The sequence below is a fragment of the Tachyglossus aculeatus genome, chromosome 23 (assembly GCF_015852505.1).
Source record: "Tachyglossus aculeatus isolate mTacAcu1 chromosome 23, mTacAcu1.pri, whole genome shotgun sequence".
Classification (NCBI taxonomy): domain Eukaryota; kingdom Metazoa; phylum Chordata; class Mammalia; order Monotremata; family Tachyglossidae; genus Tachyglossus; species Tachyglossus aculeatus.
This window is the reverse complement of record NC_052088.1, coordinates 16,622,299-16,641,476: the sequence shown is the minus strand read 5'-3', so window position 1 is coordinate 16,641,476 and position 19,178 is coordinate 16,622,299. Positions and strand designations below refer to the sequence as shown.

Here is a 19,178-nt window from a genome sequence, read left to right as displayed (position 1 = left end):
GGGGTATTATTTCAAACCCAAATCACTGCTTCTGACGTTTCCGTTTTGGGATACTTGCTTAAATTGAAATCATTTGCTGCACAAACATAAAAAGCCTCTTAGCTGTTGTTTTCTTACACTTCCACATCAAATCACTAATGCCTTCACCTTGGGAAATTATTAAACGCCTATGTGCACCAAGCACTTTTTAAAACAAGTTTAAACAAGGTGTGATTCGTGTCCTCTTGGAGTCAACATTTTGATAGGCGATACTGATGAGAGTAAACACAAAGGACAAGTAGACACACAAAACACGCACATATTTAACAAAAGCATACAGGGATGATCAGCAACTGTCACTTAGTAATGGCTTTAGAAAGGAAGTGGGCTTTTAAGAGGTGATACAAACATGAAATGCTTAAAAGTGCTTGGCACATAGTAAGCACTTAACAAATACCATCATCATCACGCATTAATGACCCTTCTAAAAGATAAATAATAAATGTTATGCAGTATTTTGGATTAGCAGATCTGTACTTCCTACAGGCTGTTTATGTCTTCTGGTAACCCAAAGTCACACAGACTGTGAGCCCCATTTGGGGAATGGACTGCATCCAACTTGATTACCTGATACTTGATACTTCTAGATTGTAAACTTGTTGCGGGCAGGAAACATGCCTACCCACTCTGTTATATTTGTGGCTAGTGGACAGAGCACAATCTTGGGAGTCAGAAGGACCCAGGTTCTAATCCCAGCTCTGCCACCAGTTTGCTGTGTGACCTTGGGCAAGTCACTTAGCTTCTCTGTGCCTCAGTTCCCTCATCTGTAAAATGGGGATTAAGACTGGGAGCCCCATGTACAACATGGACTGTGTCCAACCTGATTAGCTTGGGTTTTTTTGGTTGTTGTTGTTTTTTACTGGCATTTATTAAGCGCTTACTGTGTACAAAGCACTGTTCTAAGCGCTGGGGAGGTTACAAGGTGATCAGGTTGTCCCATGGGGGGCTCACAGTCTTAATCCCCATTTTACAGGTGAGGTAACTGAGGCACAGAGAAGTTGAGTGACTTGCCCAAAGTCATACAGCTGACGATCAGCAGAGCCGGGATTTGAACCCATGACCTCTGACTCCAAAGCCCGTGCTCTTTGCACTGAGCCATGCTGCTTCCCTGTTTCTACTCTGTTTCTACTCCAGTGCTTAGTACAGTGCCTGGCACAGAGTAAGTACATAACAAATAACACATAACAAATTCCCCTCCTCCCCCTCTCCATCCCCCCCGCCTTACCTCCTTCCCCTCCCCACAGCACCTGTACATATGTATATATGTTTGTATGTATTTATTACTCTATTTTATTTGTACATATTTATTCTATTTATCTTATTCTGTTAATATGTTTTGTTTTGTTCTCTGTCTCCCACTTCTAAACTGTGAGCCCACTGTTGGGTAGGGATCGTCTCTATATGTTGCCAACTTGTACTTCCCAAGCGCTTAGTACAGTGCTCTACTCAGAGTAAGCGCTTAATAAATATGATTGATTGAATGAATGAAATGCCATAAAAAAAGAGTTTAGTACAGTGCTCGGCACACAGTAATTGCTCAATAAACACATCTGATTGACTGACTGAATTCCACAAGAGACATTCCTAAAGGAATATAGCCATTTCATTAACTCAGCTCTTTTGGTATGCCTTAGTGAGAGACTTATCCAATGCAACGACCATTATAATGTAACTTAGCGATGCCTACATAGTCTTCCCCAGATTTGTCTATGGGTCTGGACAAAGTTTCCAAGGACATAGCCAACTTGTCATGCTTAGATCATCTGAAAAACAATCCGCAATGTCTTGAATAATGTGCACAAATAGAGACTGGGTAAAGGTCAAAGACCGATCTGGTTTATTTTTTAAGGTATTTGTTAAGCGCTTACTATGTGCCAGGCACTTCACTAAGCACTGGGGTAGAAATGAGCTAATCAAATTGGACACAGTCCCTGTCCCACATAGGGCTCGGAGTATTAATCCCCATTTTACAGATGAGGTAATTGAGGCACAGAGATGTGAAGTGATTTGTCCAAAGTCACACAGCAAACAAGTGGCGGAGTCTGGATTAAAACCAGGTCCCTTTGACTCCCAGGACTGTGCTCTAGCCACTAGGTCATGCTGTATCTGAATTAAAGATTAAAGTCTCAATTCATATTAAAGATCTTTCATTTTATGCTCTGTGAAATAAACTAACTTTAGAAAATTATACTAAAAATGTGAAGAACATTCATACATGCATATATGTTTGTACATATTTATTACTCTATTTATTTATTTATTTTACTTGTACAGATCTATTCTATTTATTTTATTTTGTTAGTATGTTTGGTTTTGTTCTGTCTCCCCCTTTTAGACTGTGAGCCCACTGTTGGGTAGGGACTGTCTCTATATGTTGCCAACTTGTACTTCCCAAGTGCTTAGTACAGTGCTCTGCACACAGTAAGCGCTCAATACGATTGATTGATTGATTTTTCACTGTTTTTCCACGCATAGTGCTCTATGAGATTGAGATGCGCCAGAAAGATTCAAACCAATGACAGACAAAAGCTGACAGAGAATATTCTCTCAAATATTCACACCTCCGCACTTCGTAAGGAGTTCAGAGTATTAAAGTAAGAACGGCTCTGGATTTTCAAAATCGGGATGCTGCTTTTAAAATTTTAATGCACACAGAAGAATTCTCTGGCAAAAACTCTGTTGAGAAAATGTCTAGTTAACGAAATCAGGTTATACAACCTTCGAGGAAAAAATGACCAACACTTCTCTCTAATCTGCAATTAATCCTGAACAACGCATGACCTGCCAGGCCTTTTTATTTATCAAAGCCAACCACTTTGACAATTTCGTAATTCTCTGTCTACATATGTTCAAGAACACTCAGTTCTGCCAAAACGTGTGCTTTCGCTACACACTTGGGCTAACAGTGTTATTCAGATGCAGTGCACTGGGCTGTATCAGAAGAAATGCTTTTTGTGCAGGTGCTCTGTGTCAGAAAACCATAATCATCTATGTGCCAAGCAATGTATGAAGTGCTGGGGCAGATACAAAATAATCAGGTCCCACATGGGGCTCACATGCTAAGTGGGAGAGAGCACAGGCACTGAATCTCCATTTTGTAGATCATCATCATCATCATCAATCGTATTTATTGAGCGCTTACTATGTGCAGAGCACTGGACTAAGCGCTTGGGAAGTACAAATTGGCAAGATATAGAGACAGTCCCTACCCAACAGTGGGCTCACAGTCTAAAAGGGGGAGACAGAGAACAAAACCAAACATACTAACAAAATAAAATAAATAGAAATAATCCCCGCTCTGCCTCCGTCTTAGACTGGGAGCCCCATGTGGGTCCAATCACCGATCTATCAATCAATGGTATTTACTGATTGCTTATTGTGTGCAGAGCATTCTACAATGTTCTACTTGGGAGCATACAATAGAACAGAGATGGTTAGACACCATCCCTGTGCACCATGATCCCAGCCCTTATGAAATCTACCATCTACAGGGGGACAAACAAATTAATCAAAGCCATCTCCACGGTCTTTAGGAAGGAGCTTTGCGCTTTGGTCAGTTTAGGACCTCTTAATTGCATTTTTATTCAGGGACTCTGTATCAGTATTGGGCCTTGATTCCCTTTCTCATTCATTCATTCATTCAATCGTATTTATTGGGTGCTTACTGTGTGCAGAGCATTGTACTAAGTGCTTCAGTTGATGATGAAACTGAGTCACAAAAATTAGGTGATTTGCCCAAGGTTCCACACCAGATAACTGGGGGAGTCAGGAGAAACCCAGGTCCTCTGACGCCCAGCGCCATGCTCTTTCCACTGGGCCACACTGCTTCTTTAACAATAAAAATAATTGCCCCAATCAAGAGAAATATTTCAAATAAATTCAAGAAGAATATAGGTAAGAGGAGAGTCAAAAACCAGCTACATAAACACACACGCAGAAGCTCAGTAATGCAGATAACCTGGCAAACTCATCTGCGATTCTCCCTTCCATACTAGCTAAACATTCAGATTTCTAAAAAGCCATGGTTTAATTTTTCCCAGTTCAAACAAGTGACCTTCTTTAAGCTTCACAACATTTTCATAAGCGTTAACTAGATGGAATAGAGGAGACATCTGGTTTCTCAATCACTGCTCTAATTAAAGTTTTGTTTAATAAGCAGAGAAGGATTTAGAAACCCATTAAATTTGATGAATGTTGAACTTGTCAATTTTTCCACTGATTCTTTCAAGCTTTCATAGCTTTACAAGAATGTTACAATTGCAGTTTTGCAATTTGTGTATTGGATATTCACATATGGATGGCTTTTAAATACTAAAGTTCTGAAACTTGGAATCTCTAGATTCCAATATTTTTTTTAATTAAGGTGGTCTCACGGTAAATTTGAATCAGCATGTCTTTGTAGTGGCGTGGATCTCAAGGCTGCTCTACCCATATTTTTAAGAGTGTAAGTTCAGGAACACTGTTGGACAGAGTAACCTGGAAACTATGACAAAATGGTGACTTTTATTGCGCATTTATTCACCTTCACGGAAGTCGTGATTTTACACTCTGAGGATTGAATCAGTGTCTAACGCTCTCACTTCCTTTGGACATGATCTCATTATCTCCCATATAGCCAACTACCATCTAAATACTAAACATGTCTAATCATTCTTCCAATTATTCTTAGTCAGGGAAGGCCTCTTGGAGGAGATAAGATTTTTGGGCGGGTTTTGAATGTAGGGAGAGTGATAGATGGCTGGATGTGAAAAGGAAGGGAGTTCCAGTCCCAAAGGAGGACGCTGGCAAGGGGTTGATAGTGAGAAAGATGAAAAGTAGGTACAGATTATTATTATTATTATTATTATTATTATAAAGCCCTCATTTGCTCTATCCACCCTCCCCTCTACATCACCTATGAACCTGGCTGGATACCACTTGAGCACTTCGACACTTACCTCGCCCCAAAGAACCTATGTTCCTATCCTTATACTCTACAATTCCCCCTGCCTCTAATTTATCTAGACTGCAAGCTCACATTGGGCAGGGAATATGTCTGTGAACCCACTGTTGGGTAGGGACCGTCTCTATATGCTGCCAATTTGTACTCCCAAGCGCTTAGTACAGTGCTCTGCACACAGTAAGCGCTCAATAAATACGATTGAATGAATGAATGAATGTCTACCAACTCCGTTGCATTTTTCTCTCACAGCCTTAATCCCCAATTTACAGATGAGGTAATGGAGGCACAAAGAAGTGACTTGCCCAAGGTCATAAAGCAGATGGAACTGGAATTAGAACCCAGGTCCTTCTGACTCCAAGGTCTGTGCTCTCATCCATGAAACAAACGATAGCCACACAGATATTTGGAAAAGGGCGAATTGAGGAATGACGTATTTTTGCATTCTAAAACATACACTTTGAGGAAAGGGAAGGAAACATCTTGAAATCAAGGTTGTTTGGGGCATGGAGAATAGAGTATTTACATTCATTTTAGATGCTCTGATTGCCTTTATGCCCAGGTGGATTTTTTTTTTTAACATTCCATGCATAGCCCAATTTGCACGGCTGCTAAAAATATTTATTTAATCCAAAATGAAACACACATTCAAAATCGCTGTGCTTGAAATCAAAGGGCTTAATGGAATGGCGGGGAGGATGATGAGAAAAGTAAAAATATTGAAAATAGGCTAAAGATAGATGGAGTTCAGTGAGTAATGAAAATATTTAAAGATCAGGAAATAGCACCTTCAAAGAAAAGTGCAAAGATTTGCAATTATTCTGCAAAGTCTGGTGGAAAGAGGACACGATTGGGAGTCAGGAGACCTAGGTTCTATTCCCAGTTCTGCCACTTGCCTGCGTGGTGGCCTTGGGCAAGTCACTTCATTTCTATATCCCTCAGTTTCCACTTCTGTAAAATTAATTAATAAAATTCACCTATAAGAGTAAGTACTTAAACCATGAGCCCCATGGGGGCCAGGGACTGTGTCTCATCTTAGTATAGTGCTCTGCACACAGTAAGCGCTCAATAAATGCAATTGAAAGAATGAATGGATTTTATCTAACATACCTATCCCAGTGCTTAGCGCAGTATTTGGTAAACTGCAAACATTTAAATATAACAGTTCTTATTTTTACTGTCCATAGAGATCGGGTGCTTTTCCTTTTTTTCTCCCTTTAAAGAGGTGAAGCAGCTTTAAGCTGCTGCCAAGAGGCATCTGGATTAGATGTTGGGCAAGCGCCTGTAAATAAATTTATTATTTACTCAAATATTTTTCATTTCCTCTTAACTGTGTGTCCAGGCAGAGTGAGAGCAGGTTGCCTTGTGTGTGCATTGCGGGCCACACCTGTGCGGACTCTTGCCCCCGCTGACCGTGTCCCGGACTTCCGCACCAGACATCACCCCATCGTGACTCTCAGGGCCCTGAGTGTTCCTCGGCCATGTTGCCACCCTGGGATCCTGTACTGGCTCTCCTCTGTCACAAAGGAACCTATATCTGCTACATAGTAAGCGCTTAATGAAATGCCATCTTTATTATCCCGACCAGCCCTGCACCACTCCATCAGGACAGAGGAAAAGCAGCTGCAGCCCGGCACCATCTCCACAAAGCCTCGGGAAGCGTGTCGGTGACGGCTGTAGCACTGACAGTAGCCGTGGTTGTGACTGGACTCTGGGGTGAGAGGAGCCCCAGTGCCTTACTGATCACTGTGTCTGTCTTTATGTTGTCTTAGTGCTTTATTTTCACTATTTCTATGTGCCCGTCACCAGTCCCCTCTCCCCCTTTTTAATTTTTAGAATTGTGAGCCCTCTGAGGGACAGGGACCATGCCTAATTCCAACTGTGTACTACAGGGAGTGAACTTTACCCACTGACAATTCATCAACAAACTTCCTTTTGGCCAAACTCTCTCCATATAAAAAATAAGAAGTTGGGAAGGAGCGAGGTGGAATCGCAATTCAGATGCCTATGTTAGCCTGATATTTGTAAATATTTTTATGCTGGTCTCCCCCGCTGAAGTGTAAACTCCTTGGTGGGCAGAAAACACGTCCCTTAGCTACTCTGAACTTCTCAAGCACGTAACACACACAGTGAACTGCACCAAGTAGGTGGACAGTAAATGCTGCTACTACTACTATTACTACAAGCTTGCCACTGAAGCCTGAAATAGGTTACTAAGGGTTCAAGTGAAATTTATTTCCGTGGGATCTTTGTGCCATTTATCCAGAACGCACCTGGCGCCTAAAGCCCCCTTCTAGCCCTATGTTTCTGTGATCTACAATTTCCCACCAGAATTTGGTGAAAGTGTAAAGTGATCAAAAAATAGAATGTAGGAAAAGTAGTCAGTGCATTCCACTTGTGTGGTCTGTATTTTAAAATCTTCCCAAAGAGAAGGGAAAAAGTGGACAGTTTCTTCCTGATTTTGAATTTTTCCACATCTATTTATCGCACTCAGATGACGGGCTCCTTGAGGGCAGAGAACATGTGCTTTGTTTCTGTTGGACCCCCTCCAACAGAATGCTTAGTTCAAAGCATTGCACTCAGCAGATGCTCAGTGAATACTCCTGATTGGTTTACTTTACTACGCAGAACCTTTTGAACAAACTAATGCCAAATCTTGTTCGGGTTACCATCTGCCACATACAATTTAAAAGAACAGTTTCATGCAGTCAACAAAAAGCATCCTATAGAAAAGCAGCTGATTTATGAATGGAGATGTACAAAACCTAAAATAAAATTGTGTATTGAGCAATTATAAGCGGCTCTAAAGTTGCTCACTAGACACTACTACAAAACACATCTGCCAACACAGTGTAAAGATTTTATGAAATTATTTTCTGCGGGTATTATAAACTCCAATTTGACATAATTACTGTGGCAAATGCGTTATGTAACGCTCCCATCTGCCCCAGAGGAAAAGCAGCAGAAACTATACAATTCTGAGAGCTCTGTTGTATTACATAACTAAAGAGTGACTGCTATTTAAATCAGGCCTTTCACAGACCACTTGAGATTTTTTTCCTAAAAACCCATTCTTTGGGTATGTTCGCGAGCATTTTTACAGCAAAAGAAATCGACTCAGGAGAGTGATACTCAGAGACATGTTTAAGTAGCTCGTGGAGCCTTAAGGCTATTAGTTCAAGCTACTCAGGCTGCCAGACCACAGTATTTGTGTCTTAACTCAGCCACCATTTCTGTAAGTACACTTTGACAAAGCAGATATTTTAGCACAAAATAAAGCCGGGGGAAAGTGGCCTGCGTCCACCACAAAGTCTCTGCATTGGAAAAGCTGATGTGGAAGTAGAAGAGGAGGCAGGATGGCTGCCTCTTTGCTTTGTTCCTCTTTCCCTCTCTTCCATTCCTGCTTAGCAGCCCCAGAAGCCTTTGTTTAGCAGGCACTGAGTGTGCCTGGGGAAAAGGAGGAGATTTGGCAAATGACCCCCAGACCTGATCAGAGTAGTAAATAGAGGGGATAGAGAATGGGTAAGTGAAGCAAGCACACCTGGAATATGTGACAAATACAAACATCTTCAGGGTCAGGAGTGTCAGCAAAGGATGCTTTTGATTTCTCGGCCAAAAAAGCGGAAGGAAGAATGCCTTCCTTGGACTCAATCGGTACGCTTGGTAGAAACAATGATGACGAATGACTTCATAATTCTGTACATTAGTGCTGCAAGTAGACTCCCCAAATTAACCAGTGTAGGACTTCGTTTTTAATCAATCCACCTGCTCTCTAAGAGGAACTTAAGGGTGAAACTGCTCTGCAGGTGTGGCAAAGTAGCAGGTGATTTAAACTCTGTAATTTTCCTCGTTTTATGTCAAACTGTTCACACTTCCCTTATATTTCTGAGACTAAATGCGGAGAAAATAACACTTTTAAATTGCTTCCTATGGAGATTAGAGTTAAAGAGTTAAAGAGTTGTTAAAACAGGCCTCAACATGAATTCATTTATATAACTGTTGTACCATTTCAGGTGTGAGGGGAAAATGTCCATGCAAATTACTGCTTGGAGAATCTGTACGATAAGTACTTTTTGTTCTCACTGGCTATGAAAAATTGTAACCTTTGAATTTTAGTCCCGGAGACTTCTCTGAATTTTGGCCTGGGTTTCAATACACACATACGATATTTATATATACATATGTGCATACATATGTGTATGTATACATACATGTGTATATGTATGAATATATACGTACATTCACTGATAATACTACATATATGCAAAAACTAAATAAAAGTTTGCTTTTAAAACACAACAGAAAAATCTCTATGCAAACATGCTGTGAAGTTTAGCAGCATCCTTATTTCACTCTTGCTCCATTCCTCCTCCTCTTCAGGGAAGCTACATGGCTTAATTCTAATCCTGGCTGTGCCACATGCCTGCTGTGTGACCTTGGATAAGTAACTTCACTTCTCTGTTGCCTCACTTACCTCATCTGGAAAATGGAGATAAGAGCCTGAGCCCCTTGTGGGACAGGGACTGTGCCCAACTTGATAAATTTGTACTTACCCCAGTGCATAGAACAGTGCTTGGCACATATTAAGCACTTAACAAGTACCATTATTTATTCTTATTATTAGTCAGAAACAAATTCACCTTGGACAATCTACTGTGTCCATAATAAATAACTCTTCTCTAATCTCCACAGGAAGCAATTTAAAAGTGTTATTTTCTCCACATTTAATCTCAGAAATATAAGGAAAGTGTGAACAGTTTGACATAAAATGAGGAAAATTACAGAGTTTAAATCATCTGCTACTTTGCCACACCTGCAGAGCAATTTCACCCAGGAGAAAAATCCCTTTAAATAAACATAGAATGTGTCTGCTGCCAACTTTCAGAAATGTTTATACTAAATGTTTACAGGAAAAATTGATATTGAGATATGCCAACTCGTAGTTTTTGTTCTATTTTAGATCTGCTCAAAACAATGACTACTGCTTCGAATTTTGAGAGAATTTGAAGGCAAAAGCCTAATACATAAGCATTAATTTTAAAAAAACAACAAAACACATTTGAAGAAATGCAAGGAACTACTTAATTTTCAAGGAATTCAAAGTATCTTAGACTATTTAAGTTTGCATTTGCAAATATTGTTTGGGATGCAACAATACTTGACAAACCTGAGAAACTGTGTGACTTTCCACAGTGTCTGTTTACAGAGAGTTTAATTTTCTCTGTAGAAAATCAGCAACTGTATTAAAAACTCATGAGCTTTTACTGTTCATTCCAAATACTAGGATGAAGAGATAAACAACACACAAAAAAATCTTCAGAGAACTATTCAAGGCTGGTCACTTCCTGAATGCACATAAGATATCAAATAATATTCTTTTTCTTGCATATATATGTCCCTAGGAGGAAAATTTTTTTTTAGAATGAATTTTTTAAACGATGAACCACAAAAAAAAAAGATAGGAGGCTATTTTTTATTTTGAATCAGTGAACTTTGAGTGAAAAGTAGCATTAACAGATTTTAGATGAGATGAGAGGTACTTTTGCGGGGCCAATAAAGTAGACATTTGTTTAATTTCAACACGTAGCTAGACTACAAAATAAACCTAGAAGACCAATAATGTCATAATTCCCATCTTTATTAATAATAGTACTTTGTATTTATGAAGCATTCCTCCTCCTGAGAGCTTATAGCATTTTCTAGGTCTTCTTTTTTAAAAAAAAAATTCAGTTCTGGGGAAGTTCTTGATAGCTTTTATAATATAATGAAACAAAAACTTAAAAACACGTGTGTTTTTGAAGATAGGAAAAGTATAGTTAGTCCTGAATAGCAGAACTCAAAAACAGTGAGCTCGATTCTCCCAGTTTCAAAAGGCATATAAAGATGGCATATTTGAAAAGCATCTGTAGAGCTCGTGTGGGAAGACTGGAGTAACTGGAATGTACCGAAGGTTTCCCTCTGCTTACAGTACGTGCCCCGTGAAATTCCTCAGAATTGAAAGGACTCCCCTTATATAACCGATAGGATCACGTTCATAGATGTGCTCTAGGTGACTAATCACCCTCAAGCAAGGCATTTATGATTGAATTGAATGGAACACCTCAAAGGAGTGCGTAAGAGGATCTGGAAGCTAATTTTCTTCCTGCCTGAAGTTGGAACTGGATCAAGACAGGCACTGTTTCGTTTTCTCTCGATATCTCTCTGCCTCCTGCCGCTGCGTCTAACAATTACATATAGGATTATGGGCTAGCCCGCTTCTGAACCTTCGTTTATCTCTGGTCAGAGTTGACAAGTGTACTGGCTGACCCCTAGTCTTGTAATATCCCTGAATCTGGACTAGGAATCTCTGCTCTTATTTAAAAAAAACTGGCTAAACACTAATGCTGAAGAGGATTTTATCACAGGATTCACAGAATGCACCAGCCGCTGGCTGCTTTTGCTCTGGTGAGGTAGAGGTGTAGTTGCACAAATTCCACCAAATACAAGGCTTGCCACTTTATAGTGACGTTTTCACAAAGGTTTTTCAGACCACACAAGGCTCACTGTCTCCCTCCCTAGACTGTACGTTCCTTGTGGGCAGGGAGTACGTCTGCCAACTCTGTTGCATTGTACTCTCCAAGTGCTTAGTGCAGTGCTCTGCACAGAGTAAGTGCTCAATAGAAACCATTGGCTGATTGATGTATTGTTCCTGTACCTCTGAATCTGGGTACAAAAAACATTTGAATTCCTAGGATACTTTGTAAGTACATTACACGTGAGACAAAACAAAATTCATATTTTGAAACACTGAGGTAAAGGTGCAGGCCACAAATGCCAACCTGTTCTCCCTCAACTCTACTGTCTTGGCCCTTTCCTAGGCTTCAGACCTACTGGTCTTTCCTCTTGCTTGATGAATCCACTTGCTCAGCTCCACTCCCATTCTGATTGTTGCTCGCACAATATTGCTCCCTGCCCAAAAGGAGTTAACAGTCTACAGGGAGGGGCTTCATATCCCACTTTGACTCCTGCATCAGCCTTCTCGCTGACCTCCCTGCCTCTGGTCCACTCTCTTTAGGCTATACTTCACTCTGCTTCCAGGATCATTTTTCTGAGAAACCATTTAGTCCATTGCTCCTGATTCCTCAAAAACCTCCAGTAGCTACCCATCCACCTCTACATCATCTTACCATCAGTTTTAAGGCCCTCAATCAGCTCTCTCCCTCAAGAACTTTATTACTCACCCCAGCCCCACAGGACTTGCGTACATATCCTTAAACTCTCTTATTTCCCCTAACTGCAATTTATTTTAATGTCTATCTCCCCCTCTGGGCCGTAAGCTCTTGGTGGGCAGGATCCTCTAGACTACAAGCTCTTTGTGGGCAGGGAATGTGTCTTTTATACTGTTATACTGTACTCTCCCAAGAGTTTAGTACAGTGCTCTGCACACAGTAAATGCTCAATAAATACGATTGGTTCATTCTGTCTACCAAAATCTACTGCATTATACTTCTCCATTCTCTCAGAAAAGTACTCGGCACAGAGCAAGTGTTCAATAAATATCATTGATACCACTGATTGATAAAAGCTCATCAGAATTCAGGACATTAAAAAAAAATCTTCCTAATATTTGTTTCCTGTGCTTTTGATTAAATCCATTTTACACTAAATGATATGCTCTATTACAAATTACATCAAAGAATCTGGTCTTTTACAAACTTACTCCTTGGTGTGTTCTCACATTATTTTTAGGGAACTATTTTACTTTTTAAATAAGGAGATTTCAGTCCAGAAATGTATTCTAACATAAACAAAATGCATTAAAACTTTGGGGTAAAATAAACCAAAAGCTTTGATCTCTGCGTTTACCTTAAAATCTTTCATTCCAGAAAGATTGTCACCTGGGGAAGGAAGAAAGAATACTGGAGATTTTTTTTTTTATCAAATTAAGAGGTCCAATTCGCCTCCAAAATGGTGAAATAATCTTCTAATCAGAAACTGACAAGAGAAAATAGCTGCAGCAAACGGAATAACGCAGTAGGGAGTGCCAAAAGCTGAGGAGGCTAGTTTACTGGTACTGGGAGCAACATTGAAACATCTTTACAATTCCAATATTCAATGGAAGGATATACAAGGTATTGATCTCCTGCAGGCACCTTTCTTTGCCTAACACCCTAAAGCTCACGGCTTTCAGTTCTTACATGCCACTTTTATACAGTCCTCAGCAGCAGCTACAATGTGATGGTGGTCACCCTCAATTAAGACAGCCACTGTTGGTGATAGATGGGGAACTAAGAAGCAGACGTTTTCCAGGAATCACCCAAGACGTTATTTAACATCAACAGTGCAGCAAATAGCCCTAGAAGCACAGACCATATCCCTCCTGTCCCTTGACATATACCTAGGACAAATTTCTGGAGTGCCTGGTTATGCCACATGACACTGGATGACACCACAGATCCACACTGGCCGAACGGATAGAGTAAGGGCTTGGGAGTCAGAAGGACCTGGATTATAATCCCAGCTCCGCCACACGTCTGCTGTGTGACCCTAAGCAAGTCACTTCACTTCTCTGGGCCTCGATCACCTCATCTGTAAAATGGGAATAAAGAGTGTGAGCTCCATGTGGGACAGGGATTGTGTCCAACCTGATTAGCTTGTATCTATTCCAGCGCACAGAACTGTGCTTGGCACATACTAAGCACTTAACAAGTACTATTATTATTATTATTATACTGCAGGTAAAACAGGGAACACCTTGGTCCCACTTTGACCTGCAGGGATGGAGTTTTGGGCGGGGAAGGGCGTTCCCTTGAGGGTGCCCTACCGGGAGAACCAGGATCTGGTTGTCCCTTCGCTCTCCAGCAGCCCCAGATTCCAAGTGGGAAGTGGAATTCTGCAAATTCTCTTAACAATCTGAATGTGCACGTGCACATAATTCAGAACTAAAGAGTGCAGTCATCCAGTAATGGAACAGGCTCAGTGGAAAGAGCAAGAAGTCTTTTCAACATGTAAAGTTATATTAATTTAGTCTTCACCAAGATAAGTACCACCCACAGCCACTTTAACGATCATTCTGGCATTTAATATGCAACCAGCTATTTAAAATAGGCAGCTCAAGATTACTACCTCCGTTTTACCAAAAATTAAAGTGATATTTACTAGGTTAAAAATAGGCCTATCCAGGACACTGATCCATTAGCTACTAATGACAATTAAAACTTGAGGAAAGTTCTAAGTGACTATTTGATCCAGATTAATTTCCTATCACTTGTACTCTAGAAGATTTTCTGCCACACACATCTCCATGAACCCATCCCCAAAATGATGAACAAGAAGCAGTGAGCTGGAGGAGCTCGGAGAATAAACAGGAGACTTAGAATTAGAGCATCTCTAACCTATTAAGCATATATATATATATATATATATATATGTATGCACATATGATGATCCTGATTATTATCATTATACTGCAGGTAAATCAGGGAACACCTGGTCACACCTTGCCCTGCTGGAATGGAGTTATGGGCGGTGAAGGGCATTCCAATATGATATACATACATTCATATATATAGAAGATGTATACAATATATTTATACAAAGGGGGGACTTCATAAGTCTGGGTCCTGGTTCCTATTCTAGCTTCCCTCCGTGACCTCCCTCAGTCCCCAGCGAACTCACATAGGGAAGAGAAATGTGGGAAGGGTCACAGGAGGGCTGTAGAAGGATAAAACCAGATGACAAGCCTGGTACTCCTCAACCCAGGGGCAGAACTGACCTGCTCTAGCCCTGCTAAAGTCATGTGGATATCTGAATGGATAATACTAGTAATCATTTTATTTTTCTGATTCCCCGGAAAACCACTCAAGAGAAACTATCAAGTTGTTACTTATCCACATTCCTGATTATGAAATAATGTCATATAAAAGGATGAAGGTTTAAAAAATTTATAACCACAAATACTTTCAAGGTTCTCGATCAGGTGCTTATTAGACTCTCCCCACCCCACCCTCCTGCTCCACACTTTTCACTCCTCTCAAGCAAACCTATTCTAATCTCTCTTGCCGCCGATTGCTTCCTCATGACCTCCCATGAGACTGTCCTTTAAAGCTTATGACCATGGCTCTCCCCATCTTCAAAGCCCTTCTGAACTCACACCTCTCCCAGGAGGCCTTCCCTGAGAGGCCCCCCCCCGAGTTTATAACCCCCAACTCCCACATGAACATTTTTGCATCACCAGACCACATTAAGTAGTCATAACCTCTTGTTGCACTTATGTACAAATTTTAAGTACTGTATTATTTCCTCCTATTTGTAATTTAATTTAGGGTCTGCCATGCTTTGGCTTCCATTGTGAAATCCTGAGGAGGAAAAGGGGAGGTGGAAGTGCCGGGCAAGGAGAGGGGGTGGAATGGAAGAGGGGGTTTGGGAAGTCTCTGCCACTGCCATGAAGGCTTCAAAACTCAGGGTAAAATCAGGGGGAAAAACAGGTGCGGTCACTCATTCATTCAATCACATTGAGCGCTCACTGTGTGCAGTGCACTGTACTAAGCACTTGGAAAGTACAATTCAGCAATAAAGAGAGACAATCCCTGTCCACAATGAGGGCTTACACTCTAGAGGGAGGAAGACAGATAGCAAAGCAAGTAAAAAGGCATCAATATAAACAGAATTATAGATATATATACATATATATATACACACACACACATATATACTTAAGTGCTGAGGGGTGGGTTTGAAGGCGCTGGTTCCAGGTGGGAAGAGGGAAGGAGAAAAGGGAGATCTTTGCCACTGTGAGATCTTTGGCAGGAATGGGGGGAAGGAAGGAGGGAGAAGAGGGTTTAAGAAAGGGCAAGGAATATCTGCCACCTCACCAAATTCTTATGATGGTTACAAAGATGCAAGGGAGGCCTACTAAGTTACTTGGAGCACAGGGTGGGATGGCTCCTCTGGATAAGACCATACCACCCAGCCTTCACATTTAGTTCATTCATTCCTATTTATCAAGCGCTTTCTGTGTGCAGAGCACTGTACTAAGCACTTGGGAGAGTACAATTTAACTTTAAACAGACACATTCCCTGCCCACAAGGAGCTTACAGTCTAGATGGGAAGGCAGGCATTAATATAAATAAATTACAAATATGTATATAAATGCTGTGGGGCTGGGAGAGGAGGATGTATTGCATCTGAGCCTGACCCCGGTGGTAAAACTCTCTCCTTTTGTGAGACTGCTTTTTTAGGCCTAAATAAGTTTAAAATTGCCAAATTTTCCAAATGTTAATAGTTTTGTAGTATAGTATTTTTAACAAAGGCAACAAAAATAAGAATAGAGGTATTTGTTAAGGGCTTAGCATGAGCCAAGCCCTGGGACGGAGATGAGATAAGCAGCTCGGGCATGGCCTGTCCCTAACAGGGCTCATGGTCTAAGACGGGGTAACGGGACAATAAAAGATAATCTTCAATTCATATTTTTATAAATGCCAAGCTTACAGAAGCCAAGTGTAATTACTCTACTTGGGGGATAAAAGAAAGCATAAAGTTTCTGAATTAAATTAATACCGAGTTAGACTTCTTAGAATTTGAAATGCTGTGGGGACCTCTTGTGCTGAAAACTGAGGCTACCCATCAATGCACAAACACTCTGCACTGCATTTTAGGATTTGGGAATATGACAATAAGGAGGTGTGGGTTTGGTATTCCTACATCACTACAAAGCCTTTAAATCTCTTTAACCTGCAAAGCCGCTCAGTAAAAATTGACCTTGGGTACCTACTGGTATCATGAACAGTCTCCGCTGGGTTTTCACCTTCAGAGAGTTAATCTGCTTTTAGATTTGGGGATAGGAGGATGGGGAAGAAGGGATAATCAGGAACACAAAGCAGAAGTCGTACACCATGATGGATGTTTCTAAAAAATCGCAGCCACAGAAATACTTCCCTGGTGGCAAAATCAATGGCCAAAGAAACGCACTTGCAAAAAGAACTGCCTGTTTGAGCCAGTACAATCCAGGTTATTTGGGGAGTTGATCACGCCTCCTCCTGCAGACTACTTGTTGGCCCTTGGTCGTAGCTGATGACAACTGCTCTAGTTGACCGTGGTTTAGCCCTACAGTAGAATCTGTGTGCCCGGGTAGGGATGGCTGACCAGGTGGTCCTCCAAAACACAGCCAATGGGCCAGCTGCAAGCCCTGGGGATTCAATAACTGCTCTCCCTCCTTCTTAAACTGGGAACCCCAGCTGGGATAGGGTCTGTGCCCAACTTGATCATCTTGCATCTACCCCACCATTTAGTGCAGTGCTTGGAACGTAGCAAGCGCTTCACAGGTAACACAATTATTATTAACTAGTAGCCCAAAGCTCCCAAAGCTGTAACTGGCAAAAAGTTCATTCATTCAATCGTATTTCTTGAGCGCTTACTATGTGCAAGGCACTGTACTAAGCGCTTGGTAGACCGCAATACAACGGACACACTCCCTGCCCACAGTGAGCTCACAGTCTAAAGTCACACTGGCACTGAGGGTTTGAGTTGTCCAAAGTAATCAATCTAGATTAAAAACGGACACTTCCAAGAAAATATCCACTCAAAAACCACGCTTAATCCAGTAGGCTTGCTAAAGCAAGAGGCTGCATTTTTAGCAACTCGGATATTCAGGCCCAGACCGAGACAGTATTCAAAAACGCAAGTCTCTTGACTGCTACCCGCCACTACTCCATGTTCCTGCTGTTCAACTCCTTCCCCACCCTTATACCTAAGCATCACCTCCTGGGCTGATGAAGACTGAACTCCATAAGAATTAAAATGGAAGCCGCTTAAAACCGAATTAAGCTCAAGTAAAAAAGCAAAGAGAAAATGACAATAAAAACAATGTGAAACTTTTCGATTCAGTACAGAAGCAAAATGTTCTGTGCATTTGGATATGAAACGGTTGGACATGGGAAGCTGTGGAAAGAGCATGGGTCTGAGTCAGAACGCCTGGATTCTAACCTTGGTTCCACCATTTGTCTGCTGTGTGATTTTGGGCAAGTCATCTAACTTCTCTATGCCTCAATTACCTTATTTGTAAAATGGGGATTAGGACTGTAAACCCAATGTGGGACAGGGACTGTGTCCAAACTGATTAACTCACATCTATCTCAGTGCTTAGTACAGTGCCTGGCACAAGGTAAGTGCTAAATAACATTTAAAAAAAAAACCTACACACACACACACACACACACTCACACAAAGTCATTGGCTACAGGCCAAGAAATTCAAATTTGGATGCACTGAACTGGTGCTTTCAAAGAGGGTTTTTTTTTTTTTTAGAAATATGCTTTAAATTACGGTAAGAAATTGAAGTTTTCTTAAATATGCACTTCTGCTATTAACAAACCTTTTTTTAAAAAAAATATGGTCCATCTAAATCATCGTGTAAGCGTCACACAAAGGCTGCAATTGGGATAACTTTCAGATCCACCTGAAAGTATTTTCCAGCAAAAACATACCAAATGGAGGTTATCCTGCTGATGCACTTCTCCGACTGATCTGACAAATCTGATGGTAGCAGAAGTTCAACCGGCTGCAGGCGCAATATTCGAGTTTCCAATTCCGAACGGGAACCCGAGTCCTGGAAGCTGTCAAATACTACTTCCCCAGTAGCAGGCTGTACTCCCTGTAAAACAAAAATTGAGTAACAAATCAAAGAATAAAGCATTTACCATTATCTCATTCCAGACTCGTGGCAACTCCTCTTGTAGAACTGGTGCAGAATGAACTGGATTTTTCCCAGGACCTAAATTATTCGTTAATGGCAAGTCAGATGCTTCTAGAAACTTGTTTTTGTGATTTTTTTACTTCGTGTCCTGAAGCAGTAACTTCCTGGGTGGGCTACGAGAGCCGATGAAGTTTACATAGAGAATGGCTCAGGTCGGTGCGGTCCAATCTGTTGTGTTGTGGGTTGAATGAGAGAGATGACTCTAGGATAAGGCCAACATTACGGGATTTTAAGATATGGAGGACAGTGGTGTTAATTACAATGATGGGAAAGATCCGAGGAGGACAGGGTTTGAATGGGAAAATGAGGAGTTGTTTTGGACATACTGGCATGGTTATACTAACTGGGACAAAGTGAGGGAAGTTACAGAAGAAACAACTGTATTCAGTGATAGAAATGAACATTTCAATTGAAATAGTTTTCAAAAAAAAAAGTTTTTCAACTAGTCACTAGTCTAGACACAGTAA

At 41.0% G+C, this 19,178-nt stretch overlaps 1 protein-coding gene across 1 annotated transcript in view; it reads right to left on the bottom strand.

Annotated features, from left to right (window-relative positions):
* The window catches only part of MSH3 (mutS homolog 3), a 132,018-nt gene that overhangs the window by 93,812 nt on the left and 19,028 nt on the right, over positions 1 to 19,178 (bottom strand). Inside the window, exon 8 of the mRNA XM_038765562.1 lies at positions 18,443 to 18,609. Coding sequence (XP_038621490.1) covers positions 18,443 to 18,609 — 167 coding nt within the window. The remainder of the gene's footprint in view (positions 1 to 18,442; positions 18,610 to 19,178) is intronic.